Source organism: Argentina anserina, chromosome 1 (assembly GCF_933775445.1).
Source record: "Argentina anserina chromosome 1, drPotAnse1.1, whole genome shotgun sequence".
Lineage (NCBI taxonomy): Eukaryota > Viridiplantae > Streptophyta > Magnoliopsida > Rosales > Rosaceae > Argentina > Argentina anserina.
In genome coordinates this window covers 13,144,839-13,156,562 of record NC_065872.1, presented here as the reverse complement: position 1 = coordinate 13,156,562, position 11,724 = coordinate 13,144,839, and the positions used below count along the sequence as shown (strand labels likewise).

At 36.1% G+C, this 11,724-nt stretch overlaps 1 protein-coding gene across 1 annotated transcript; it reads left to right on the top strand.

Moving 5' to 3' along the window:
• The first annotated feature begins 636 nt into the window (after positions 1-636).
• On the top strand, positions 637-11,403 carry LOC126795503 (protein ACTIVITY OF BC1 COMPLEX KINASE 8, chloroplastic). Its single transcript, XM_050522335.1, has 21 exons — positions 637-1,190; positions 1,705-1,840; positions 2,622-2,788; positions 3,065-3,185; positions 3,281-3,381; positions 3,782-3,880; positions 5,029-5,139; positions 5,230-5,309; positions 5,411-5,480; positions 6,110-6,183; positions 6,290-6,359; positions 6,517-6,605; positions 7,104-7,228; positions 7,789-7,869; positions 8,281-8,341; positions 8,442-8,496; positions 8,583-8,681; positions 8,790-8,879; positions 9,756-9,815; positions 9,910-10,033; positions 10,872-11,403. The coding sequence occupies exons 1-20, from the start codon at positions 777-779 to the stop codon at positions 10,024-10,026; spliced, it is 2,220 nt and encodes a 739-aa protein (XP_050378292.1). The 5' UTR covers positions 637-776; the 3' UTR covers positions 10,027-10,033; positions 10,872-11,403.
• Positions 11,404-11,724: the final 321 nt, after the last annotated feature.

The window sequence follows — 11,724 nt, the reverse complement described above, 5'->3', positions numbered from 1 at the left end:
AGTATGCTTAATAATTGTGTAAAATATCATTCTGCTGTATAAATTCGGTGTGGAGTACATGTTTGAAGTAAGTTTGTATTTTAATTATGAGTAGTTAAACAGCTGTAACTGTTTACTTAAGAGGAATGCTCTGAGTTTTATATTTGTATTTACATTGAATAAATAAGCTTTATCTGGTGCCCTAAAATCTATCGTAAAATATATATTAATTTTACTTAGATTTTTTTATCTTTACATATCAATATTTAGATTTTTCATATGTGTTTATTCTACTTGATTAAGAACTCAGTTGTTTATTTTCCAAGACAGCAGTATTCTACAAAAAAAATAAGTCGATTAAGTATAGCATGCATTATAGAATTTTCCAAAATCACGTAGTCCTAGAAAAAACTTGGAGGCCGAGAGCATTTCTGAGGCTCACACGTCAGCCTAAAAGGGTCCAACGGAATCGCCTTGGTGGCCGAGAACAGGCCGCGGGAGTTTGAAACAACCAATCACAACACTCCTCACTCATCCATCTAATTGCCACGTGTCGTCCCCACCTCCACCCATTTCCCTCCCTCTCTTTATTTCCATTTTTTTCTTCACAAAAAAATCTAAATAATCTAAATTTTCCTCATTTCCAGTCCTCACTCCACAACAGACCTCTCTCTCTGTCTTCTTCTTCTTCTTCTTCACTCCCTTCATCTGTTTTCCCAATCTCTTTCTCTCTCTATCTCTCTGCCATGAAAATTGACGATTAGGGTTTGATCGAAGCTCGCGGAACCTTGATTGCAATGGCGTCGTGCTCACTACCGTTACTGGAGCTCACCTTCCTCTCGCCGCAGACGACTCGGAGACGGCGGCTTTCTCTCTCTAGATATTCGATTTCGAGATACCAGAGGTTTGGCCTCCGATCGCGAATCAGAGCGGCGATAGAGGACGGAGTTGTGGTGGAGGAGAGGGAGGCGGAGCTGATCAAGAAAGTGAACGGAGTTAATGGAGCGGCGAGGAAGTATACTAATGGAAGTGTGAGGGTGGTGGAGAGTGAGAATGGGAGCTTGGTGAAGTATGTGAACGGGAATGGGGCGGCGGCGGTTGTGGAGGAGGTGGAGGTTTTGAAGTCGGAGGAGGAAGGGAGGCAGAGGAAGATTGAGGAGATTGGGAAGGAGGATGCGTGGTTTAAGAAAAGCGAGCTGCCTAAAGTCGAGGTATGATGCATTCAGTGGGAATTAGGTTGGATTTTTGAGAGATTTGAGCTCTAAATTTATTAGTTTGTACAAGGAGCATCCAAGTTGGATTTGAACTTGTGGTCTGCAAGTCTAATTTGTAGTTGGCTACTTTTTGCACCGAATGCAATGCATTGTCAATGTGCTGTTTAATTAAGATAAAAAGTGAAGATTAGGAAAATCGTGGTGATTTGAGTTTAGGGGGTTTCCATTATTGCTTGAGTGGCTTCATTAGGTAACCTGAAATGAAACTTGGCTCAAGGCTTTCTAAAAATTTAGTATACTATTAAATTGTCTTAGGATGTCCAAGTTTTGCCTGAATGATAATTAGTATAAATAAGCCTATTGCAAATGTGGATGGAGTATAGCTGTGTGCAAAGAGGCCGGGTAATGCTGTACGACCTACTGTTCTAATCTTTTAGGTTGCTGTATGAGGATGTTTAAGTTATAGTATGTGATTGTGCTTGCGAATTAATGTATTTTATGGTTTCTGCAGGTTTCTGTTGCACCTGGTGGCCGTTGGAGTAGGTTCAAAACTTACTCAACCATCCAGAGGACCTTGGAAATATGGGGATTTGTTCTATCTTTCCTTGTCAAGGCTTGGTGGAATACTAAAAAAATTGCTTATCGAGGTTAGTCCTTCCAATAGTGAAGTATGTTAATTCTCCATCATTTAATAATTATGAGTAAGAACAGAATTGTAAGAAAATGTTTCAAAGAAAGTATTTCCTCTCTATATTGGCAGTAGATTGTAAAACAGAAGTTCTTGGGTTGTGGCATGAGTTGAAAGGCTTAAGTTCCATGTATGGTACAAATAATAGGTTGGCTCAATTTTTTAGAGGGAACATCAGGACATTTTTCAAAGCAAGAGGCTTAATTTTTTTCGGAGCCAGTTGATTCCTGATCATGCTCTTCTTAGTTTGTTCAATACTAGTAATGCTTTTGGAGGGAGTCAGATACCAAAGTGTTTTTGCAATTGAGTTATCCCTTTATTTTAGTTGTATCAATGGGAAGGTAATTACATCAGTTTGGAAAGTATAGGATAGCAAAGTACACTGTAGATCAATCTTTGTGAAGTTATCTTAAATGACAAAAAAAAAACAACAACCTGATACACCATCACTAGTTCACTACCATGGCAGTGTCTATGCGCCCATTGCATTGCCCCCTGGTAGTTCTCTGTGAGTGTCCCCATTTAGAAGAAAACTAACACAGTAACCAAAAATGGTATAGGCTGGGATGAAAGCAATGCCACGTAATAATAAAAGAAATGGTTGATGACAACTTCTTCTTTTGGCAAGTGTTGATTGTTATTTAAAATCTAGGACTTGTAGCTAGGCATCCATGAAGGTAGCTGAAGTGAGGCGTGTAGGGTTTGGTGCTTCTATCTAATTAAATGGTGTAATTGTTCAGGGGGAATGACAGAGGAAAAGAAAACCTTAAGGCGTAAGGCCCTTGCCAAGTGGCTTAAGGAGAATATTCTGAGATTGGGTCCAACATTCATCAAAATTGGCCAGCAGTTCTCCACAAGGGTTGACATCCTTGCTCAAGAATATGTTGATCAGTTATCTGAACTTCAGGTTGGACTTAAATTCAATTTCTTTGGGATTGCATATTATATCATTGCAACTGTATAATTCTAGGCTTTTATCACATTCTGAATCTGTAACTTTCTAAGTAACGTTCTTAAATATTGACAGAAATTTGTTGAGCATAAAACCTTACGTTTTAGATACTGTTCTTTTTATTGTCACACTCCTTGTTACCCATATTGATTAATTTTGACTGTACAAGCATGCATCAATCTTATCAACTGGGTGATTCTTAATTGACGACTGAATCACAATTACTTTCAGGACCAAGTTCCTCCTTTTCCATCAGAAACAGCTGTATCAATCATCAAAGAAGAGCTTGGAGCTCCTGTGAATGATATCTTTGATCGATTTGACTTTGAACCAATAGCTGCTGCTAGTCTTGGTACTCTTGTCTTCATTTTTGCAGTTTCCGAGACCTATAAGGATCATATCGGTATGCAATGAATTAATCAGAATACTATATGATACTTTTTGCAGGTCAGGTTCACCGTGCAAGGTTGAAAGGGAAAGAAGTTGTTATTAAAGTACAGAGGCCTGGACTCAAGGATCTTTTCAATATTGATCTTAAGAATCTGAGGGTCAGATTTCATATTGGCTTACTATTTATATTACTTTCACTCCGCAATTAGCTTTATTTTCTTAAAATACACTTGGCCCTAAGATCAGCCCGCACTCCATGCATCCCATGACGCCTGAGCTAAAATTATGAGTAATGCTTGGGGTGAGACTTAGGTTGTGATATATTTTCATGTTTAAATTTTTTTGATGGGCTTTCTGCAGCCAAGTTGTGAATTTCCCCGTTGATGTTAATTGTGTAATACTTTACTTTAGTATATTAGAATAAAAACTGTATAGATATAATGTTTATGTTTTCTGTGTGGGTCCGTGTTTTACCTTGCTGTACATGTTTTAGCTTCTTGGCGTTTCTGTCTATTACAGTTATAAGAAATATCACCACGTTTGTCTTTTTTTTTTCAGGTAATTGCAGAATATCTACAGAAAATTGACCCCAAGTCAGATGGTGCCAAGAGGGATTGGGTTGCTATCTATGATGAGTGTGCTAATGTCTTATATGAGGTACTATATTCTTCATTGCCTTTTGGAACTGGATGATGAGCCAAAATTCACGTGAGTTTCATGCTTTTAATACTTGGTGCCGGTGAAGGTCACATTATCCAGTACCCCTTGTATATGCATGTATGGGCAATAGCTAGTTATTTTTTCCTCTTTTTTTTTTGGATAAAATTCCTATCCCGATAAGGAATAAGGAGGTCCATGCTTTATAAAGTAAGTTGCCAATGGTCTTGAGTTTAAGCTGAAGGCTATTTACGTGATTTATGAAGGATGCAGGAAGGCTTTGAAATAATCTTTAAAACCTAGATCATGTGAATAAAGCTTAATTTTATACAGAACTATAAAAGACTCCAATATAGATATTCAAAGTCCAAAGAGTCAACACAAGGCAGTTGAATGTTGATTGTATCATTAGTTGTATATGGCTATACATCAGCCGTTGAAATGTTACTAAACTTTTGATATATATGGTAACAGTTAAGGATAAAAGTTGGTCTTGTTTAGATAGTTTCTTATTTGAGGCCGAATATTTTTGATATTATCTAATAGGGGAGAGCCAACGTGTACCTTTCTCCTTGGTATATCAAGTGTTAAACTGAAGCTGGAGATATCAATCAATTGCATTTCTATTTCCAACTGTACTTGGCTGGAAAGATGCGAATAGGTGGAAGATTGAAGTCCTGTTTACCCTTATTAGTTGCATAAAGAATTGCTTTAAAGGGTTGTGCTCAAGGCAACGTTTTGTAGAAATGCGGTATGGTGGCTTTTTTTGGGTAATTAGATAGCAAAGCTATAATTTTTTGGAAAGCAACAGGATATGACAAAAAGAGAAGTGTGGTTGGAATTGATAGCTTTATTTGCTGCTGATTTTGGGGATCTTTAGAGGCTTGTTTTCTGGTACATGGTGCAATGTTTACTTTGTATGAGATGTACAGTGTTGTCATGACTAGATTCTGGACACTATTGTGATATTTTTGATTTTGTTTTTACTTTATTTTAGTGTGGTCGTACACAAAAAAAACCTCAAAATGTTAGATATTTCTTGCTCATTTGTTGTGTGTGGATATTCAAACTTATTGTCCAAAGCTTTGGTCTTAGATTTATGTGATGCACTTAACCTAGCAAAAAAGCTAATGTCTGAAGTTTCTCAGGAGATCGATTACACAAAGGAAGCTGATAATGCTGAACTATTTGCAAGTAACTTCAAGGAAATGGACTATGTGAAAGTGCCAACGATAATACGGGAATACACCACACCACAGGTAAGATTCAGCACTAATTACTACTGAACTGAGGGAAATTTTATGTTGACTATTATTGGTTTTATTAATTCCCTGCGGTATCGCAAATAGGTTCTGACTATGGAATATGTCCCTGGGATCAAAATAAACAAGATACAAGCTTTGGATCAATTGGGAGTTGATCGGCAGAGGTCCAATATAATTCACTTCCTTATCCTCTCTGGAAGTAATCTGATATGTGTCATCTTATTCTTAATTAGATGCCTCTGATAATCAATCTGTTTTTCCTCAGGCTGGGACGGTACGCTGTTGAATCATACTTGGAACAAATTCTGTCTCATGGGTTTTTCCATGCTGATCCTGTAAGTCTTTTGCTTTCCGTTTTTTTTTTATAAATATTCATTACATTCTACTTTTGCTCCCAAAACATGTTCGGGATATTCATGATAGAATAATATGATGACATTGTAAATGATTTAATGGTTAACTTTGGAATTGAGCTTACTGTCATATACAATAGCATTACATAGATGCATAATGCAAGTACACAATAGCCGTAGTTGGCAACATGTGCAATGCCAATATTATACGGTTTACCTTCTGTATAAACTTCGCTAGGAATGAATTTCTAGATTGTTTCAGACACCAAGTACCATGCAATTTTAGTTGTGAACAATTAAAGCATGTACGGGGTAGTTTTGTTGCTATTAGCGTTGCCAATGCCATAAGCAGCAGCAGTAGTAGTAGTAGTACTTGTAGAAGAGGAAGAATATACTGATCTATCATTCCATTTTGGTGTAGTTCAATATGCAATCTCTGGGACCTTGTATGATAATAAGAAAAAAAAGTCTTAGAAAGATGACTTGCTTTAATACATGTATACTCCCACATGGGTATAAAAGTTGGACTTGCTTTTATGCATGTGATCCCTCATGGATATTATGGTCTGCTACCAGTGTATAACCACAACTATCTCTTACTCTTCTTGCAGCATCCTGGAAATATTGCTGTTGATGATGTCAATGGTGGTCGATTGATCTTTTATGATTTTGGAATGATGGGAAGGTAATTCCTCCAATGTCCATGCTAAAGACAATCTGCTATTAACCATTAACTTATATTTCTTATTTTAATATAATATTAATATAATTTTCATTTTAATATCTTGCAGTATCAGTCCAAACATAAGAGAAGGTTTGCTGGAAACATTCTATGGAGTGTATGAGAAGGATCCAGATAAGGTTTTTATATATGTATTATCACTCTTTGTACTTTGACATTTTGATGGATGGAACTCATGGAAGCCTAAGATGGTTAAGTTGGCAGCACTTTAATTTTTTCAATGTGTCTGCTGGTTGTTTTAATTAACTTATGGTGGAACTGTTTATAATGTTGCAGGTCCTTCAGGCAATGATTCAAATGGGTGTTCTTGTGCCTACTGGAGATATGACAGCTGTCAGACGAACAGCACAGTTCTTCCTTAGGAGGTGCATTAAATAAATAAGAAATATAAAATTAGAATTTATGATATGTTCCCCTCTTTTGTTAATACATAAAGTAGTCGTTAATATTGCCTTATCCACTCCATTTTATTAGTATCATCTTTTCACAGTACTCCGTACTTCCTACTAAAATTTTATAAAATTAATGGAGAAGAAATTTTGTAAAAATTGTGATATTTGAGTTTTTAGAGTGCAATAGAAGGCTGATTCTTCCAGTTTGGAGTCTACTTGAGCATATTGTGCATCTATTGGCATTAGTCGCAAATGATATTCTGCATTATATCTGCTAATTTTCTATGGTTTTGATATGAATGACATTGATTAACATCAATATGCCTGGGTGTTGATGAAAATTCTACAATAACAGCATGCTCACTGTTGGTTTAAAAGCAAGATATTAGATCATTCATACTTTCTTTACAATGACTGGTTTAAACTTGACTCACTTTGTTGGAGCTTCTTCTGACTACTTAACTTTTACAGTTTCGAAGAGCGTCTTGCTGCACAGAGAAAAGAGAGAGAAATGGCAACAAAAGAACTTGGATTCAAAAAGCCACTGAGCAAGGAGGAAAAGATAATGAAAAAGAAGGAAAGGCTGGCTGCAATTGGTAATTCATCTGGTTCAAATCTTAGGTCTTGTATACTTTGACTTTGTTTATAAATTTTAGCAACTAGCTTTTTGATGGATGGTTGGGGGGCTTGAGTTTTTCTTTACTCTTCTTTTCTCTGTCAACATCATTTCATAGATTATGACTTGAGTCATGCCTGAAAGGTGATACTTGTATTGAATTGCAAGTCTTTAAGTCTCCAGCATCGTGATTAATTTGTAAAAATAATATCTAGTCCGCTTGTAGCTATTTTTTTTAAACGGCTTCAAGCATGCCATGTCAAACGTGAGATGGTCTTAGGCAAGTTTGCAGGATCATCAACTGTTAAGAGACTGGTTTCATCAGTATGTATAACCATATTTGCTTGTATGTAAGTATGACTTATAATATACTGACTTTGCACTTTGAGTCTGGGTATATGAACTTGAATGTACATAATCCACCCAACATTGATTATTGCTACTCATCATTTGCATTTACAACGATGAATCCTTAAGTTGTTGTACACATGCCCACCAAATATTGATTATTGCTACTCATAATTTTCAATCTTTTGACAGGGGAGGATTTATTAGCCATAGCAGCAGACCAACCCTTCAGATTTCCTGCGACATTCACGTTTGTTGTAAGAGCATTTTCAGGTAATAGAATAGAAACATGATGTCAAACAAGTATTTTATTAGCAAAATGTGTGTGTGTGTGTGTGTGTGCATTTGACATCAGTAATGTAATGTATCCATGTAGGTAGTGAAATAACTTTTGATGTACATATCAATCATATGCTTACATATATAGATAGTTAGATACACACGTGATTGATTTCATGCACTGCTGAGCAGAACATTCATTATCTCCCCGGCCAATGGGTTTAATTAACTAAATGGTTTATATTCTCCTTGAATAAAATTAGATTTTAAAGGATGCTGTTGTTATGAATGTAGTCCAACTTTTGGTGAACTTGAATTTTAAATCATTTTAATGATGATCAATGTTCAGTTAATTTATATACCAATGCACTCTTAACTCAAGTTGTTTCTTTTCACCCTCTACAGTGCTGGATGGAATTGGGAAGGGTCTCGATCCTCGATTTGATATCACTGAGATTGCCAAACCGTGAGTTTAATAAAATTTTGTCCATCAAAACTTCCTGATATTTGGCAAGTTTCACTGTATCTCTTTTCTTTAACAAATCTTGCCCAACTATTTCTTGTAGGTATGCACTGGAATTACTAAAATTTCGTGAAGCTGGAGTTGAAGTTGTTTGGAAGGCAAAACAAGCACCCTCTGTCCTATAATGTTATGTTAACAATCTTTTAATGCAAGCTCCTAAACTTACCGTCTATCCTATTTACAGGATATCAAAAAGCGATGGGACAGGCAAACACAGGCATTTTATAACTTATTTAGACAAGCAGACAGAGTCGAAAAGCTTGCTGAAATTATCCAAAGATTGGTACTCATTGATAATTTTTCTATTGAGCCATTAATGTGACTGTTTTAAATATTTTCTGACAGCTTTTTCATGGTAGATTCTAGACTGATGTCTCTATTAAATTTATAGGAGCAAGGTGATCTGAAGCTTAGGGTTCGGACTTTGGAATCTGAGAGGGCATTCCAGCGAGTTGCTACTGTCCAGAAGACTGTTGGAAATGTGAGTTCAGCTGGCTATTTAACTAGTGCAATTTTGTGTAATACTTATCTTTCCCGTAGTTGTTTAAGTGCGTAAACTAAACTTATCATTCATATGTTCTTTTCTGTACAAGATTCCATCAAACATAGAGTGTTTGTTAGATGCATATATGGCTCTCATGTTTTCAAGCACTGAATTTGTGCATTTCAGTGATTTATAGATGTTGTCATATTGTCTTATGGATTTCTGGATAAGAGGATGATAGGAGCAACACAGGGTATACGAATTTTAAGCAGTAACACTGTTATATTATATTAACTTTAGAAAGAAAGAAAGAAAGACAAAGCACATTGGTAGAGAGAGAAATGCAGAATGAGTGCAGTCATTTGGGAGGTCAGAATGTCAACTACACATGATTTTAGTCTCTTTGCTATCTGCCATCTCAATGGTTATATCAGAAATTTGCTTATGATAAGAACTGCGCAATTAAGTTATTTTGATCAGTCAACTAGTTGAAACAGCTTAAAATATTGTAGTAATCATAGTGTACGAGGTTTGATATTATGTGGTGCCCAGCTTAGGGGGTTGAGAACAACTGTCCTCAATAATAGACATGCTTATAGATTTAACTGATTCAGTTAAGACTTTCAATCTGTAATTAGCTAAAGAAATTCTGAAATAGTTATTTGTACACCGGTGTCAGCAGGTTATTTAACAAGACTGAAAATATATATGGTCTAGATAAGAATTCAATGTCATTAGGTGACATTAGGAAAATGTTCAAACTTCTGAAACCAGTACTTTTTCACTGTACATCTTTGGGATTGTATAATTCCTGTAGGATTGATAATGGGGCATTATCTACTTGATTCAATAATTGAGTTGACTGATTTGCAGGCTGTTGCTGCTGGAAGCCTGATCAACCTTGCAACAATCTTGTATATCAATTCCATTCGAGTAAGCTACCAAATTTACCTTTGATTTTTATTATAATTTGTGACACCAGGATGCTAGTTTTATTAATGCTTTCTGGTTGTCTATATCTTTTCAGGTGCCTGCTGTTGCAGCATATATCTCTTGTGCATTTTTTGGCGTTCAAGTTCTTATAGGCATCATAAAGGTCAAAAAGTTTGATGAACGGGAGCGGTTGATAACAGGGACTGCATGATCAATTGGTAAGCTTATTCTATTTTGTAATTTATGCTTCTGGTACTCATCCTAGTTTTTGAGAAGCAGGGTTTGGTTGTGAAAATTTATACTGAAAAACTCTTAGTGTTTGAATATGAGATACACTACTTGAAGGTTTGTGGAAGCAGTGTAGAGGGAAATGATCAAGTAATTTGTCAGGGTCTAGGGATCATCATCAACACTTGGTAGGTTTTGTTCAGTTGAGCTGTAATTTAAACAAAGTGGCACATGCACATGCTCTGAGAAAAATGAGAGAATTAGAAGCTCCCAAGAAGTTTTAGGATTAACACGTGTAAATAGTAAGTCGAACTGGCTTCAATAGAACGTAGTTGCCTCAATTTACCTTGGTCATTTTGGACCAGATCCTAGAAAAGATGAAATACTGAATGCACTACTTGTGCAATTCTAACTTCTGAAGGTAAAATCTTTAATTACTATCTGAACATCATGAACATGCCCCATGTGGGCTTTACTTGCAAATGATAAGTAATTGCAGTTTAGTACCAAATGTTTTCTTATATCTTGAATATCTTTACAAAGACATCGTAGGAACAATCACTCATTCCTTAAATATTGTATGTTGCATCATGAGGGCATTATAACTTCTACATATGTTTTTTTTATTCCTTCATAAATTTTTCAAAGGCTCCTGATCCTAAAATGTAATCTTTCATCTTCACATTCAGAACTTTGATAAGTTAAATGATAGATGACTAAAATTCTCATTGTTATCGGTCTTGTGATTTGTAGTGGATATTGGACAAAATTACAAAAACTGAATGACTCTATTGTCAAATTTTGATTGCATCTGTCGCATGTTTGAAGGGAGATCCAGCTCACATATCAACCTTCCAATCCTTGAAGAAAATTTGGATATCGAAATCACAGAATGTTGTTGTTTTATCAACAATACGATCCAGCACCTCTAACTTACAGGCTTGTGATGAATCTTGAGAAGACGAACTCTTTTGGGCCAAATATTTTTGCGTCTGAACACAGGAATTAGAGTCTGAACCTCAATTAGGTCAGGTGTACTATTTTCATTTTGTTGCAGTAGTCCCCATATGTAGGTTATTGAAGATGTGTCGTCAGTTTTCCGGTTGAAGACTCTGTAAGGTTTCGTATTAGCTCGTGTAGAGATTCTTGTAACAGTAGCTGAGACTGCCACTGTCTGGTCCCCATCAAAATTTGGCCTGGTGGGATGTGCATAATTGTTGTATAATCCTGTATCATTTAGATCTCTTCTTCACTTATGTAATGTCAAGCTCATATGTAATTAACTGTATAATGAAAAGCAATAAGATTCTCTCACCGTATATATGTCCATATATGTCCTGTACTTCAGTATCAGTTGGTGAAGATAGTTGTAAAGTTCGGAACATCTAACTTGATATCTCTTACCTTGGTCTTTGAGCAACCAAAAGGAGTGTTCCTTACTAGTTTCTTATGGTCATTTTTGTTGATTAGAGGGAATTGGGTTGTAAAGTTGCCTTTTTTACAAGGGTTTTTGTATGAACACCAATTGTGCAGTGGTCCTTTTCTTTGTGGCTCATGTTTTGCAGTTTTGCACACTTGACATAATTGCTAAAAAGGACGAGCATATTTTCTTCACCCACTTCCTTGTTCCAGCACACCAGCTTATCTTTATGATTCATTTTTGGATACTTCTCCTTGTATC

Excerpts from the sequence above, each read along its gene's own strand:
- LOC126795503 (XM_050522335.1), top strand. The coding sequence starts at position 777 with ATGGCGTCGTGCTCACTACCGTTACTGGAGCTCACCTTCCTCTCGCCG. Across the intron at positions 5,481-6,109 it reads GGTTTTTCCATGCTGATCCT|CATCCTGGAAATATTGCTGT; the intron begins GTAAGTCTTTTG and ends CTCTTCTTGCAG. Across the intron at positions 6,606-7,103 it reads GCACAGTTCTTCCTTAGGAG|TTTCGAAGAGCGTCTTGCTG; the intron begins GTGCATTAAATA and ends TAACTTTTACAG.